Source organism: Lichenostomus cassidix, chromosome 17 (genome assembly GCF_008360975.1).
Source record: "Lichenostomus cassidix isolate B80296 chromosome 17, HeHo_3.0, whole genome shotgun sequence".
NCBI classification, from domain to species: Eukaryota; Metazoa; Chordata; class Aves; order Passeriformes; family Meliphagidae; genus Lichenostomus; species Lichenostomus cassidix.
This window is the reverse complement of record NC_139497.1, coordinates 4,350,776-4,367,005: the sequence shown is the minus strand read 5'-3', so window position 1 is coordinate 4,367,005 and position 16,230 is coordinate 4,350,776. Positions and strand designations below refer to the sequence as shown.

General features: G+C 53.1%; 2 protein-coding genes across 10 annotated transcripts in view; one reads left to right on the top strand and one right to left on the bottom strand.

The window, feature by feature from the left end:
- Positions 1-311: 311 nt before the first annotated feature.
- PRRT1B (proline rich transmembrane protein 1B) lies at positions 312-2,065 on the top strand. Of its 3 annotated transcripts, XM_085076975.1 has the most exons (5): positions 316-376; positions 420-472; positions 619-973; positions 1,136-1,276; positions 1,361-2,065. In XM_085076975.1, the coding sequence occupies exons 3-5, from the start codon at positions 632-634 to the stop codon at positions 1,505-1,507; spliced, it is 630 nt and encodes a 209-aa protein (XP_084933101.1). In that variant the 5' UTR covers positions 316-376; positions 420-472; positions 619-631; the 3' UTR covers positions 1,508-2,065. The 3 variants fall into 3 exon arrangements, with proteins under 3 accessions (XP_084933102.1, XP_084933101.1, XP_084933100.1); XM_085076976.1 differs by having other exon boundaries at positions 312-472; positions 1,148-1,276; XM_085076974.1 differs by having other exon boundaries at positions 317-472.
- Positions 2,066-2,807: 742 nt separating this feature from the next.
- RAPGEF1 (Rap guanine nucleotide exchange factor 1) overlaps positions 2,808-16,230 on the bottom strand; it is an 82,091-nt gene continuing 68,668 nt past the window's right edge. For all 7 annotated transcript variants that reach the window (XM_085076965.1, XM_085076964.1, XM_085076963.1 and 4 more), the window contains 12 exons: positions 15,753-15,864; positions 14,065-14,140; positions 11,019-11,103; positions 9,456-9,548; positions 8,888-9,073; positions 8,651-8,735; positions 8,334-8,428; positions 7,807-7,885; positions 7,561-7,662; positions 7,045-7,142; positions 6,538-6,666; positions 2,808-6,035 (listed from right to left, as the gene is read on the bottom strand). In XM_085076965.1, coding sequence (XP_084933091.1) covers positions 5,885-6,035; positions 6,538-6,666; positions 7,045-7,142; positions 7,561-7,662; positions 7,807-7,885; positions 8,334-8,428; positions 8,651-8,735; positions 8,888-9,073; positions 9,456-9,548; positions 11,019-11,103; positions 14,065-14,140; positions 15,753-15,864 — 1,291 coding nt within the window. In that variant the 3' untranslated portion in view covers positions 2,808-5,884. The remainder of the gene's footprint in view (positions 6,036-6,537; positions 6,667-7,044; positions 7,143-7,560; positions 7,663-7,806; positions 7,886-8,333; positions 8,429-8,650; positions 8,736-8,887; positions 9,074-9,455; positions 9,549-11,018; positions 11,104-14,064; positions 14,141-15,752; positions 15,865-16,230) is intronic.

The following is a 16,230-nucleotide window of genomic DNA, read 5'->3' as shown; positions in this document are numbered from 1 at the left end:
ATATAATATTCTAAAATATAATATTGTAGAATATAATATGCTAAATATTCTAAAATAAAACCAAATCCTGTCTTTACACATGACCAAATTGCTGTGAAGCTCCGTGGTTGCCCTGCGCCCAGCACCAGCTCCATCGCCCGCGATGTACCCCGGCCGGGGCAGCGCAGACACCCCGTGTGCCTCCCGGGAGCCCCCCGGTGCCGAGGGCTGGGGTGGCCTGTCCGGGATGGCCGGTGTGGGATGGCCGGTCCGGGGCTGCCCCGCCCGCAGAGCTGTGCAAACAGCGGGTCAATGATTAACCAGCCCCGGCTGCGCTCCCGCCGCCCGCGCGGGGCCACGCGGGGCTCGGGGGCCGCGGCGGGGCTGTACCGGGCAGGTTGTGCCGGGCAGGGCTGTACCGGGCAGGTTGTACCGGGCAGGTTGTGCCGGGCAGAGCCCCGAGCGGCGGCGGTTGGACCCCGCGGGCAGCAGCGTGAGTGGGGCCGGGCATGGGGCGCTGGGGGCTCGGGATTGCCGCGGGTGGCACAAAGGGGCCCCGGGGGCAGCTCCGTGCCAGCCCCGAGCGTGCGGTGAGCGCCGGCAGTGTCCGGAGCCGTCACAAGCTCCCTGTCCCCGCAGGCGCCTCGGCGGGATGGACGGTGACCCGCCAGCCGGGCCCCAGGGCACCCCAGCCCGGGCAGCGGAGCAGGGCGGTGGCACTGGGGCAGCCGGGGCACTGCCCGGCTCCGCCACCCTCGGCCACCCCCCTGCCGGCCGTGGGGACAGGCCCGTGGTGGTGTCGGTGGTCAGCAACTCCGCCTTCGAAGGGGCACCGCCGCCCTACTCGCCGCCTGACCCCAAGAACGTTCACCTCCTCTACCCGCCGTACCCAGCCGGCTTCTCCCAGCAAGCGCCCGTGGTTTACCAGCCGGGGCCAGGGTCGCGCTCCTTCCCTCCCCCGGGCATCCCACCCGGGCCCCTGCCCTACACCACCGTACGTATTCCCCACCCCGATGTGCTCCTGCCCCGCTCTGCACCCCTCATCTCCCCGCCCGGGTTTGTGGGGCTCCGTGTGGTGCCCCAAATGATGCTCGAGCAGCACGGCCCGGGCGGGGAGCTCACCGGGGGGTGCAGCTCTAATCACCCCGTGTCGCAGTACAACGTGCAGCCGGGCACGGGGCCATTGCCTGCCGGGCATGGGCAGCACCCGCCCAAGGACTACATGGTGGAGTCAGTGCTGGTGACCCTCTTCTGCTGCCTGGTGACCGGGCTGATGGCCCTCATCTACTCCCATGAGGTAAGGAAGGACTCACCTGGCAGCCTCGAAGCTCCTCCTGGTGCTGTGGGTCTCCTCTAACCTCTCCCCTTCTCCCCGTGCCAGACTCGGGCTGCACTTGCCCGCGGGGATGTGGCTCAGGCATACGTGGCATCCAGAAAGGCCCAGTCGCTGGTCCTCTTCAGCCTCCTCTTCGGGTTGTTTGCCTCCATCAGCTGGATCATCTATGTCCTGGTGTCCCTGTACCTGTGACAAAGACTCTGAGCCCCAGGGACATGGTGTGTGCCAAGGAATCCTTGTGGCTCACCACCTGGGGGGCACGGGCAGGTGAAGTTGCCTGATGTGGAAATGGGTGACAACAAAGTGTTACTGGGGCCGAGGGGCAGCGTCTGTCCTTCTTGGGGTGCTCAGAGCTGCCCTGGAGCCTTTGCACATCTGCTCAGCCCTGCGAGGGCAGCAGGAGTCCAAACCAGGGAGGTGCCAGTGCCACATCCCACGGGAACCAGCTCTGGGCAGGAGCTGTGTGGGATCCATGTGTGGGATCAAGCTCTGCTGAATCCCACTGCCGTGGGCTTTCACTTGGAGCTGCCAGATGGGACTCTGGTGCAGAGGGAGCATCTTGTAGGATTGGGGTTGGAGGTGGAGCAAAGTAACAGGTGTGTGGGAAGCCCTCACTGGTCAGCAATAATGTGAGAAGATACAAACCCATGTATGCAGTTCTGTGGAGATTTTGCACACACAAATACACACACACTGTATCACCACTTTATTGCTGCTTCCAGACTGAAATAAAACACAGCTGTAGCCAAAGCTTTTGTTTTCTCTGCACACCAAGAATCTACAGCTCCCCTTGCCGTGGCCTTTGTCCAGCACAAAATTCAGGGTAAGCTCTCCTGCTATTGCTGAAATCAGGGTTTTCCCAAAGCAGGTGGGCACCAGGGTCCCAGCCCATGCAGAACCCCAGGGGAGTTTCCACATGGTCCCAGGCCTGGCCGAGTTGCCTGGGGGGACAGTGAGCTGCTGACAGACCCTGTGTCCCCTCCTGCTGTGCCAGGCCATGGGATGTGGCCCTGCAGTCCAGCCCTGGCACAGGGAGCACGTGCTCGGTCAGTGTCTGGGCATTCTCCTCCTGAGCTGGCCTGTGACAATTACTTCCAGAGGAATTTTGAACCCTGTCCAGGACTGAAATAGCACCACGGAGTAGCTCTGCTGCTGCAGGGGTTATTTATAGCCCTTGGCCAGCAGCACTCGGGCACTGCACGGGCTGGGCACACGCTGGAGTCTGGGGAGCCAAAACCCCTGACACTGGGGACAGAGGAAGGTGACAGGAGTAGATTTCCCCTCCCAAATGTATGGCTTGGATTGGGGCAAAGCCATCTTGGCAGAGGGAAGAAATTTATAGTGGAAAAATCAAGGGAAAAAGAGCTATGGGCAGAGGAGAAGCACGAGGGGCACGTGAGAAAACATGAGGCCACACCAGCGCCAGAGTGGATTCGATTGTCACTTTAATCCACAGACTGTGCATGCACTGTAAACAGGATCATCAGGCAGGTTTGTTATTGGTGTTTTATTTGTCTTTAATATAAAAGTTACAGGTCTGAAATGTTCGCAGGAAGATGCCACCATCGGGGTTAGTGGTAAATCTATAATACAACGGAACTGCTTGGGGGGAGAGGCCTGGGAGGGGGCAGGGGGCTGGTGACTGGGGCATTGCTTCTCCCCACTCCCTGCCCCGGGTGGAGAGGGGACTCTGACTCTTCCCTCTCTCCAAAAAGAGGTGATGGCCTTGGGGACACTGCCTTCAAGACAGGGGAACACACTCATGCCAGTCTTGCACAGGGATGTTCTGGGCTCTGCTCCCCAGGGGCTTGCTCCTGGAGAGGGGGGTGTCTCTGGTCAGCAAACCTAAGGCTGCTCCAGGTGAGGGGACTCTCCTTTAGGGTCCCTCCAGCCCTTCGAGCCTGGCTGAGGTTGGGACACTCTGGTCAGCTAGGGATGACAGCAGAGGGAGGGGAGAAACAGGGAGGAAAGCTGGGGGGCTCAGCCCCATTCCACTGCACAAGGTGCTGTGACCACTGCCCTGGGGAGCCTGTTCAGTGCCTGACCACCCTCTGGGGGAAGAACTTTTTCCTGATATCCAACCTAAACCTCCTCTGACTCAGTTCCAGCCATTCCCTTGGGTCCTGTCACTGGTCACAACTGAAGGGATCTGCACTGCCCCTCGTGAGGATGTTGAAGACCACAGTGAGGTCTCTCCTCAGTCTCCTCCAGGCTGAACAAACCAAGTGCCCTCAGCCACTCCTCATAAGGCCCCTCCAGACCCTTCCCCATCCTTATGGCCACCTTTGGACACTAATAGCTTAATATCTTTTTTTATATTGTGTTGCCCAAATTTAGTGTTGTCAGCGAACTTCCTTAGGATTCCTTCCAGTCCTGTGTCCAGGTCATTAATGAGGATTAATTAGGGCCAAGGATGGAGCTCTGTGGAACCCCACCAGTGCCTGGTGCCAGCCTGGTGTCACCCCAGTCCCCCTGTGTGCCCTGTGACCTGCTCACCCATAACGTGGTCACTCAGCTGGCTGAGGACAAGCTGCTCCCTCCTGTCCCTGGCTTTTTAAAAAATCTTATTTACAAAGGAAACACGGGCATTACTTCCTGCATGGAAGGCTGAGAAGCCTTTGGGGATTGCAAAGCCTTGGCTGGACAGAACACACAGCTCCAACACCCTCAGTGCCATGAAAATAAACAAATTTTAAAGTGTTCCAGCTCAGACACTGTGGTTCAGCACAGAAGATTCCTGCTGCTCCTGCTCTGGGGCTGCACAGAACTGTTGGACACCACACTCCCCTGCCCCAGAAGATGCCCTCGCTGGCAGGAGGATCTCTCTCTGCTTGGCCACTGTGAGTCCTGTGCTGGAATCTTCAGGAAAATAACTAATCTGGGTACAACCCTGGCAGGGCTGAGCTGGCCAAGGCTTTGCAATCTGTTTGGAGAAGGAAAGCAGTGCAGCTCTGATTCACCCAGAACAAACAGAGGCTTTAGCAGGCACAGAGCTGCTACTGAGAAATAAGGATGCTCTGTGAAACTCCATGTCTGTATTCCTTGGGAGCTACTAACCTAAACCTGCAGGATTTTATCAGAGCCCTGTAAAAACCTGTGACCTCGTGACAGGGAGCTGAGGAGGGTCTCACAAGGCTGCTGAAAGCTGCAGGGCACACTCATACCATGATCCAGCTGCAAACCACTGGAGCAGGACAGAGAGGAGGATGTGAAATGGCCTGGCTGGGGCTGTGCTGGGGAAGACACCATGGGTGGGACACAGAGGGGGGACAGAGGGGCTGAATAAGGCACACTGAACAGATTGGGGTTAACACTGTGTGAGTGGGAAATGACACCCCTGCCTCATGCTGGGCTGTCCCAGCACGGTGGGACTGGGGACAGGGACCTGCTGGGGGTCCTGCCAAAGCGTGGGACACAAAGCACAGCACCGAGGGCCCCAGTGGGGATCCTCGGAAAAAAACATTTGGCAACAGAGAGAGGAGAGAGGGTGGGAGGACAGGGTGGCTCATCTGGGCACAGGGCTCCTTCCTGGTTCTCATTTCCAATGCAGAAATGGATCTGTTGGCTCCTTCATGAGGCTCCTGCCCCTGCTCTGCAGCCAGTGCCCACCTGGCCACCCCGAGCCTCCTTTATCCAGCACTTGGAACAACATTGTCACTGGTTGTGGATTTTATACAGACTGGTTTGCACTTTTTTTTTTTCCCTATAAACTCACCAGTATTCAGACATGCATCAAAAATCCCCAGGGGGTTCTAAACACTAGGTATGTACAGTCTGTATCCTACAGCATTTCCTGTGCAAAAGCTAAGTACCATCGCTAAGAGACACGGGGTCACACACTGGTGACCCCCAGTACCTGGGCAGTCCACGTTTCCAGGTTCAGAGGGATTTACCGTTGCTTAAATAACGAGATCTGAGAGGAGGAGGGGGAGGTGATGACTGGAGAGGGAGGGTCCCTGCCCACATTTTCAGTGCCTCTTCCATATCCACGACCGGTGCCTTCCTCCCGTGAAGAAGGCGCCAGAGATCTGGGGTAAGCCGAGACCCCTGTAAACACAAGCAGCTCTCTGAAAGCAGAGCTCCTCTGGCAGGCAGCGGGAGACTCTTCCACCCTCATCAACACGCTGGGAGGTGGCATTGCAGGGGACACTCCAACCCTTGGCTTCCACGGCTGCCGCTGCCCGACGCCGCTCCGGAGATGAGTCCGTGGGTGCCGAGCTCCTGCTGCCCTGCTCTGCGGATGGAAACGCCCGGATGGGATGGGCCAGCAAACCAGCAACACGCCTGCGTGGGACACTCCTTCCACACAGCTCTGTCCCCGGGGTTAAAGCTGGATCATGGCACAGAGGGACGGGAGGAGGAGGAGGGCGAGTGCGGCGAGCACCGGCCGATCTCTGCCCTTGGCCCGGCGCCTCCGGCCGGCTGCGAGCGCCCGGCATTCCCACCAGGGATGGCTGCCAGCTGGGAGGGAGGGTGTGTCATCCAGTGACAGGTACAAACATTGAACTCCAGTCTCATAGCTGCCCTCGGCGCCTCTGCGGAGCAATTCTCCTCGCACAACCCCTCCTCCTAGGTTTTCTCTTCCCGATCTGTTTTCCGCCTCGTGATGTTCCGAGGTTTGATTTTCAGGGACAGTTCCCACAGGGCCTCCTCGGCCAGGTGGTCGCTGAAGTCGTTGAAGAATGACACGATGTCATCGTTCCTTTTGATGTCGTAATGTCTGCAAAACCACAGAGGAACTGCAGTTAAGTAAGTTAAACCTGGGGACCTCTCCCAGCTTTGGGCCACCCTGTCCTGCTCTAAGCACATCCAACACCGTGGGCAGTGCCCAGTGCTCATGACAGTGCTGTGACACCACAAAAGGGAAAAAAAGCACCTAGCACACAGAAATCAGCAGTAAGATCTGCTGCCTCTGCTGCAAGACAGCATTGGAGAAAACCCTGCATATCCCAGAGAACATAGGAACCAGCAACAGCAAAACCCAGAGGTAAAACTTGTCTGGATCTCAAAACTAGTATAAAAAAATGTCCCCACAACTTTTATCTAACCTAGAGAGGGAAGGAGACTGATTAGAGCCCTGTTGCTCCCAGCTCTCCTTACATCTCCCTTTCCCTTTAGACTCCCTTCCCCTTGCACAGGGGTTTCCATGCCCAAGCCCCCCTGCCCCAATCCCCACCATGGTGCCCCAAAATCAGCTCTGACCCCCCCACTGCTGCACTTACACTTGCTGGAAGCACCTCATGCTGTCCAGGATGTTAAACTGCTGCCAGCGCTTGGAAAAGTTCACTTTGCTGTCAATGTAATCAGGGTTTCCCAGATGGACAAAGGTCAGGTCCTGCAGAATCAGGCCTCTGAAAGAGGGAAGGGGCAGCAGGCCAAGGGAGTGGGCAAACAGGCACAGAGGTTAGCCACACAGGGCAGGGTGGCCAGCCAAAGGCAGCCTGACACAGCCCAGCAGCTCCCACTGCCACCCTCATGGAAATCTTATCCAGAGAGAAACATTCCCCAGCAGCAGATCCAAAGGTGTTCAGATGCAAACACCCCCAGTTGGCCACTCTGATCCAAACAAACTGCTCCAGAGAGAATCCATGGGCAGATGTGGCACAGTGCTGCCTTACCCCATACTGGGCAAAAGGCAAGGGCTGAGCTCAGCAGCAGCTGCTGAGAAATCCCTGAAGGAACCATTTTAAGGTGCAGAAGCAGTGGCAGAGAAGGAAATGCTCACTCACAGGTAGGGGATGCAGGGAGGCTCCACATCAGCCAGGGCTGCTCGGTAGGCGCGGAAGGACGAGGAGCTGTCGATCAGCGTGCAGTACTCAGCCAGGCCCTGGCAGGACACAAACCCCATGGTGACACCACTGCTGCAAACCCAGTCTCTTTGTCACCTCCCCGAGAGAGCCACACAGAGCAGGGAGTTAATGCCATCTGCAAACACCTCCAACTGATTTACTCAGCTTGACCCCGGGGTGTTCAGGTGAAGCCTTGCTGCCTTCAGCCTCCCCAAGCCCTGGGCTGCAGGAGGAGGAGGAGGCTGTTCTCCCCTGTGACTGTGCTGGCACTCCTGCAGCTGCCAGAATGCCCAGCCATGCTGCAGACTTCCAGCACTGTGGCATTTTACCCACTGGAGAGCAGTTATCCACCATCCCTCCACCCTGGGACGTTGCTGAGCTGTTAAACCACTCAGCTGTTTTCATACATAATCACTTATCCTTCCCCCAAAGATGACAGTCTCCAGTGCTCCTCACCTCTGAGGTTTGCTTCTGCCACTCCAGCCTTCGGATGGGTGCAGAATCCAGTGCAGAAAGAATGGCCAGATAGGAATTAAAATTATTCAGCTTTCGTAAGTGCTGTGAAGAGGGAGAATATTCCAGTTACTTGAGAGCTCTGAAAAGCCTTCTAGCATCAAAGAGCTCTACTGAGCAGAGGGTCCCACTGCCCTGCTCCTTTAAGCAGCACTGTGTTGAGATTCACAGGAAAAACCAAGCTGGTACCTTCATAATCTTTATAAATTTAAGGAGCAGCCTCTCTCGGTCCTGGGCTTTCTCTTGTAGCATAATTATTGAACGGACCCTGGAAGAAGAGACAGAAAAAAAGGTAAGCCCACTTAAGCAGAGCTCAGATTTCCTCTTGTTTCATTAAGAAAACTGATCACTGATAGAGATGGGCCAATACTAAAAAGTTCACAATAGCTCCAACTTAAATGGAGCACTCTAATCCACAGCAAAGACAGGATAATCTCACAGAGTGCATTTATTTGCAAGGGCAATGCTTGTTTGAAGGGCTCAGTGACACTGATAATTAATTCCTCTGGGTTACAAGGGCATCCACAACCCTCCTGATTTTATTTCTTCTGTGCTCTGGGATCTTTGATGAGTGCTCTGCATCTACTTCCTGGCCAAAAATATCCATTTTCCCATTTGTAACAAAGGAACCCAGGTCTGCATGGAATATCTGGGATATTTGCAAGGCATTGGGAGTTAAGCACAGTTCAGTGCCATGGCTGTTCTGAGCTCCTTACCAGTAGGACATGTTATTAAAGTGCTCTGTGAACTGTGTCAGGTTGGGGCTCTTCTCTTCATTTTGTTCCTTTGCCCAAAGCAAAACTTCTGGGATCTGCCAAGGAAGAAGAGGAGAGGGGTGGGAAAATACCACACATTAAAATGGGATTCCTGTCTCAGCATTCCCAGTTGTAGCCTGTGTTCATAGACACCTGCTGACACAAGATCAGCAGGTGTCCTACAGCCCAACAGGTGTCTGGGAGAGCTGGCATGGAATACCAGACATTGCAGAGGAGCCAATCCTCCCACTGCCCTCACCCCACCCTCATCTCTGTACCTCAATTTTATAGAAGAGTTCAGCATCCAGCAGGGTCAGCTGCTCTGCTATTTCATGACTGTGGAAATCATGCAGTGTCCCTGGCCTGTGGCAAACAAGGAAGTACAAAGGCTCAGAAAACGTGACCTCCTTTCTTATCTTTCTTGTATTTTGCACTGAGGACACTCCTGTGCTCACAGGGAAGGGATGCCCTGGCTCTCAGAGGACCAAGACATGGTTCTGTGCACCTTCCCTCACCTGGCTGCCACCCCTCGGGCTGCGAGAGGTTTGATGGAGTTGGTGTAGCTCAGCATTTTCTTCTGATCCACTTTGTCCAGGATGTTCTTGCGCAGCACTCTGGCCAGGCTCAGCTCCCCACTGCACACCAGCCTGAACACCAGGTCCATCAGCAGCTTGAGAATTTCCTCTGTCAATTCCACCAAGCTGAAAGGAAGATGGAAAATCCAGCGAAGGCATCAGAGCTAAGGCACTGAGCTGCAGGGTTTGTATCTGTATTGAGTCTCATTGCTCTTTCCTAGAAGTAGAACTGGGTGACTGAAAATCCTCCTCTTCCCAGCTCTTCCTTCCCCAGAGATTCCCCTTTTACTTGTTATTTTAAAACTACTGACCCAGTTAGGACACACCCAGAACCTGTTCTACCAACAGGAGGTTCAGCACTACAGGTGTCTCTCTGGTCTGGCTTGAGGATTTCAGCTGTCATTACAGATGGGGTTAAAAAACCACATCTGCCTAAAACCCACATTTTCCCAGCTGCCAGGTCTCTGTGTTACTGATCCTGCATCCCAAAATGAAGAAGGCAACTCACCACAGCTCATCCACCACTCGCACCAGCACGAAGAAGGTGTTCTTACTGACTCGCTTCTTGAACGTGTCTGGGAAGTGGCAAAACTTCTCATATGTTGGTTGCAAATTAAAGAATCAACTCAGTGTGGTCAGAGCAACATCAATGCAATTCCCAACTGCCTCGAGGAACCATAAAATCATTGAATGGTTTGGGGTGGGAGGGACCTTAATAATCATCTAATTCCACTGCCAAGGGCAGGAACAACTTCCACTAGACCAGGTTGCTCCAAGACCTGTCCAGCATGGCTTTGGACACTTCCAGGGATGGGGCAGCCAATTAAAACACCACACTGTTCTGTCCTGATGGAAACTGGTGCTGGATTTCCAGGAGATAAAGGACACTGATATGGCTCTAATTGGGATGGCATTAAACTGACACCACTGCTGGTAGCAGGGGGTGTGAGGAGGCACTCACACCTCACAGAATTGATGCTAGAAGAGCAGGTGTACCCTGAAATTGTTCTGAGGTGGAATTTAATGAGCAGCACTCCCCTACAGTGCTCTCCCCCACTGGTCTGTGACATCTGGTCTCAACAGATCTCAGATGTCACCTCTACCTTCCTCACTGCAAGAAGGACAGTGACAGGGGAGACAGCACAGGTTGAAAACCCTTCTGCCAGGTGGACAAAGGGACAGAGCACAGGGTTATCAGTAAGTCAGCACTGGCAGGGCCTGCAGGGATACCCCAGACAGGATTGTCACCTGGGGTGAGCCCTGCTGTGTCCTTGTGTACCAATCCCAGCTGGAGCAGCGGCTCTGCTGCAGATGGCACTGATGAGCTGCAGCAGGACATGGTGACGTCAGGCTCCTCTGACTTGGGGACAGAGCACCAGAGCCTATGAGGCCTCAGCACTGCCCAGACCCAGAGCCTGCCCTGCTCTGCTGGCAGGGAATGGAGCCACAAGAAGGGAGCCAAGGGTAAGGAATGGCAGCAGGGTGCTCGGGGAGAAGCCTTCTCCATCCTCTGCCAGGAATGCTCACCCTGCACATCAGGGCCCTGCTTTGTTACCAGTCACAAGCCCAGCTCAGGACTGGGAGGCCAAGAGCACAGCATCTTCAGGGCTCAGATTATTGCAGTAAACTCAGATACCTTCTCAGAGAGAGTAGGTCATGATGGTTTAATCATCTCTAATATAAAACTACACTTGCCCATGCAGGCAATGCCCATGGCCCTTCTGGAAGGCAGAAGCTGCTCTTGTCTCCACTCTACAAACAAGATGTCCCAAATAAAAGACCAGTTCCCCCATGACATACAGAAGACTTGAATTGCTCCTCTTCCCAGCCAGAACTCTCAGGAGACAACTCTCAGGTCCAGCATCCACTGTGACTGAACCTGCCCTGCAGAAATTCCCACTGGAGAGAGTAGAGGTGAAGAAACTCCTGCCTGGGACACCATCAGGGCCAGCACACCACTGACCATGCTGCCAGCAGGTTTTTGACCAAAAAACTTGCCACCAGCTCCCTCCACGATGATTATCCAGCTCTGATTCCTGCTGGGAGTGAACTGCCACTTGTAAAAGGATATCTGTACTGCAGCTTCTTGATGAGCTCTTCAGGGGTAATAAATGTCCTGTATGTAGTCAGAAAGGCTTCACAGTACAGCACCAGATCTAGGGAAAAAGGCAAGAAAGCCTCAGTCAACCCTGCTTTCAGAAAAAGAAGTTTCTTGTAGGTTGAATCCAGCACAGAGGAGGACATGGGACACATTTTGGCATGAATGAACTTCCCAGAAATGCTGTGCTGTTGGTCCTTACCAGCAGATGGACCCTTTGGCCCAAGAGCAGCAGTGACACTGCTCTGTCCCCACCGGCCTGGCCCTGGCTCCCTCTTGCAGCACTCAGGCTTGTGCTGCCATAAAGGAGTCTGTGAAGAACACCTGCTTGTGGGACAGGAACTATCAATCATGTGTCAAGGAAAAACGTGGTTTAGACCTTGGGGATACTTTAAAGAGAAGATCTGATGGCAGGAGGTGATGCCTGCTCTGTCTTTGGTGCTCAGGCAGGTCACTCTGCCCTCCCAGTGAGGAACACATGCATTTCAACACGTGCTGTGGTGCTGCAGATCCTCTGCCCTTGCTGAGTTCCAAGAAATCTATCCCAGGACAATGTAAATAGATTATTTCCAGCCAAAAGAAAAGCAAATTGCACTGCAAAAACTGATGCTGACCGTGACCCTGTCCCAACAGAGACTTGGTGCATGCAGTCAGCCTGTGTGAATTAATTTGCAGGATGGGGTGCTACAGGGCCTGGAAGTGCAAAGGCTTTGGGCATTATCACAGGCACAGAAGATGGAATTTGAAGAAGCAGGAACTGCAAACAGGAATGCAGATGTCAGGTCAAGACAGTCACAGACTGGAGCATGAGGCTTCAGTCCCAGGAGAAAGCAGGGGCAGGGCAGCAGGGTGTGCACTGGGTGGCACCCTGTCCCTGCCAGGAGCACCACACCAGGGGCACACAGGGAGAAAGAGCTCCTGTTGTGTCTGCTCAGGCTTGGCTGTGCATGCAGAGCTTGTTCCAGCCAGGACAGGCATCACCCCATATCCACGTGCTGGAGGTGGGAAGGAGCAGGGCACAGAGGGAGAGCTGTGCCTCTCTACCTGCAGTGTTTCTCTTGGCAAGAACCTCTCCTTCCTCCTGCTCTCAAATCAGGGAGTGCTGCTGCCTCTTGGTTACAGGAAACAGAGGCTGCATGGTCACATCAGGGGCGAGCCCCAGGCCTTGTCCAGCTCTAATCCTGCACTCACAGCCAGTGTGTGGGGCTGTGAGCACTTAACTGACCATGGATTTTATTCCTGCAGACCACAGGTCTCTCTTTATCCCTTATGCCATTTAGCTTTTTCAGAAAACTCAAATGGACAAGAAGCATCATGCAACAGGGCATGGAGTTACATTTATTCTGGGTTCCCATCTGCCCAAAAGGCAACGTGAGGTAATACAGCTGGTCTGCTCTGGCACTTGAAGCTGCCAAGAAATTCATCTTTAAAGGAAAGCCTCTTAACTCTACCCCTCTGTGCCGTTTGGCTGATTGATTTACAAGCCCTGAATTCTTCTCATTGTAAGCTTAATTCATTAACCCTCTCAGTCACCCCAACAGTGGGTTAGCATAGCAGAAATTCCTCTGTGCTCCATTCAGCTCCCTGCCTTGGCAGTGCCTGTGAGGCTGAGCTCAGGGACTGCGATCTGTCGCCTGCCTGAGCTCCCTCCACCCAGCTCCCCACAGCTGCACCACCGGGCAGATAAAATCCTGCTCTAGCTTTTCCCAGCTCTGAAAGCTCTCCATAGCTCTCACCCCACTGCTTGCAGCACCCTCAGAGTCCCCTGTTCATGAACTGGAGGTGCAGCACACACCCCCTGACCAAGCAGCTTTCTTCCAACAGGAATAGTAGGGAAGTTCTTTCTTGTGATGCTTGTTCCAGAGAACAGCAGGAGAAAAGCAGAGTTCCTCTATTCCACTTTCAGCATTTTCATAAGGGATATTTCCACCATCTCATTTAGACTATTTTCTTTAATATACATTTGCAGCCTTGGTACAACCAACTACCTCTTCCTCTCTGGTGTGTTTCTAACTTTGGTCTTTTCTGCCTGGATTCGATGCCCAACTGGGAAACACAGCTGTCAGGGGAAAGATTTTCTTGTTAGCTGAATGGTGCTGCTAAGTAATTGCAAACATCTTATGCTACAGTAAAACCCCTGTCATTTAAAACATACATGAAAGATATTTTCTCTTTGACTATCAACCTCTAAACTGCGAGCGCTCAGTGATTCAGAGGGTTGGTGTTTTGCCTCCCAGGAGATAAGGAGATCAATCCTGGTTAAGGCCATCAGCACAAATGTGTTTGGCAGGTTCAAATCACTCTCTGGGAACACTGCAAAGGCTCTCTTTGCCACAGGTCTTGGAAAGGAGCTGCTTCATGTGTGTGGTGACTGGGTTTGGACAGATAAAGAGGGGTTTTAACAAATCTAGAGCTACGGGTTGCTAACATCCCTTTTCCTCGCCCACATCTCTTCTTTTCTACTGTGGATTCCCCGTCTGAACTGGTCTGGGTGGCTGCCAGGACACAAGTGGTACAGAGTGGGACTAGGAGGTGGCACAGCAAGTTGAAAATACAGGGTGACAGAGCAGCAGCTGAACAGCTTCCTGATGCCCACAGGTACTGCATTAGACCCAAACCAACACCCCTTTTTTCCTACTTTGATGAAACAGTCATTCCAGTAACTCCTACATCACCACTGCCCTGAAATTCAAAGGACAAGGAGCACCACTGGGAACAGAATCCCTGCACAACAGGCTGGTCACACCTGCACCCAGAGCTCAGCAGGTATAGGGACACCAACACAGCACTGTCACTGGTGTGCCTCATCTTCCAGATCCAGGCAAGGGCTGGCAGGAGTTAATCCCATCCCTGCTGCTAAATGGAACCACCAGGAGCTTATCCAGCTTACCTCCATCTCCCACAGATAAACACAACCCCCCCAGGCTCAGAGCATCCCTGCAGACTCCCCCAGCCCAGCTGCCTGTGGCCGTGGGGCAGAGGACAGGCAGTGCCAGGCTGTCCCCAGCTCTGCACATACCTTTCCTGTCGGTCTCTGTGGCGTGCACCAACAGGATGTCTCCGGATCCACCACGGACATCGGGGCCATCATCCCCCTGCAAGGGGAACACAGCCCTGTCAGGCACAGCCCAAGCTCCCTTAGGCCTGGGTTAACATCACTGGGGCTCCAGCTCAGCAACAGCTGGCAGCACACACAGTGTTCCTGGCACTGCTCACAGCACAAGCTGGGACACAGTCCTCAGTGCTGGGATAATCCTGGAATTTGAATAAAGCATTTGGTGTCCCAGATCAGGAGCTGGGCTGATCCTTACTCGGGGTCTCTGATTCTTTAAGGCCAGGCTTTGCAGCTCAGTGAAAGCTGAACCTTCTGCCCAGAGAAGAATGAGCAGAAATGCCCCAGATGGTTCCAGCAGACCTTCAGCAGGGCAGCAGCACGGTGTGAGCTGTGCCACAGTGCAGGATCACCTACCATGGTGGTGGGAGGTCATGCATTCAACCTGCATGCTCCTGGGACATCAAAACCTAGCCAGTTAATTCCCTAATCTGCAACTATTTGGCCAGAGGTCACCTGAAGTGATCCAATAAGGAGGAGAAGAAAAGTGCCCTGCTAATTGCTTGACCCCTGCCTTACCACTCTCTAAAACACATCTTTTCTAGCTACTGCATTTCACAACACAAAATATGCAAAACTGATCCACCACTCAGCAGCAATTCCCACACTCCAGGAAGCAGCTTGCAGTGACAGTTCTATACTGCTTCAAACATGCAGATCATAAAGAAAAGAAAGGAAAAAAGGCATTAAGACACAGATCTACTAGTCTTAAATGTTCAGAAATCATTGATTTTTAAATGTTTTTTAAAGGAAACAATCAGGCAGAGGAGGCTGGAGCTGTGTCTGGCTTCCCTTAGGAATGTCTTTATCATTTCAAAATGCAAAACAGTGAAAAAACCACGGATTACAGCCATGGAGCAGCTCTGTCTAAGATGTGAATTTTTCAGGTGACCCTCTGGCCAGACTCATGAAATACTACTTAAAGAACAAGTAAAAGCTTCTCACTCTCTCCTGCACATCTCTGCTGACCAAAGAACACTCCTAAAGTGCCAGCAAATGATCAATTCTCTCTGTTTTTCAGCCAAGCCCCCTGACAGTCTGAAAGCTTCAAAAGCCTGCAGGTTCCCTGCAGCTGCATGTCAAACACAGCGTGGTTCAAGAGCACAGGGAGCAAAGCTGGCTGGGAGTGCACCCAAGGCTAGACACAAAGCTATTTCTCAAACACAGGAATAGTTCTTGTGGCTGCTTTTCCACATCAGTAAAAATACATCCTGCCCATTCACCTGCTGAACCTGCTGTCAGAGAGAAAGGCCAACAGCAGCACCCACACCTGGATTTATTGTGCTCAGGCTCTCAGGTGATTCATTTCAGACTGTCACAGGCTGAAGAGGTGGGAAGGGGCAGAGTGGGAAAAGGGCACAAGGTGTGCTGGTTTTTAGGGAGACACCTTTTGTTAAATCCTCACTCGTTGCTGGTGCTCCCTGCCTGTACCAGCATCTCATACTTTAACAGCAGCCTTCACACACACCCCACTTCTGCTGCAACCTAGTTTTTCCTATCAAATATAAGGTGATGCCTTGTTTGTGCACACAGAGAATCAGATTTCAATGCAGAGTAAACCAAAGAGTATGAAAACAAACCCTGAGTGCACCTACCTCTTGCTTCAGTGTTAATCTAGACATGATTTCACTGTGGTCAATAAGGGACAGCTCATCTACCTCTTCCTCCAGCTGTGATGATTCCAAAGTATCTGGTGACTGTGGCTGCCTGTGGGAAAAAAAGCGAAATAACCTTCATCAAATGACAGTAAGTACACAGACACTCCAGAGGTAAATCTTTTGCAAACAAGCCCAAATGCCTGGCTGTAACTCTGTTGCTTTGTGCATCTCTTGAAAAAGAGAAAGATAAACCTTTAGGACCTGAACACTTGTCTGTCTGCATTTCTGGCAGACAGGATTTTACTATGCCCTGAGTAAGTACACACTTCCATGTCTCCTTAATCCACCAAATTTTTAGTGCACACAAATCTAAGCCCTTCCTCAAGTGTATAGAGACTGAGCACACTCTACACATACATATCTTAGTCAGTTCATGACCCATTGTGCTGAGACAAGGGGACATGACAGGCTCTTG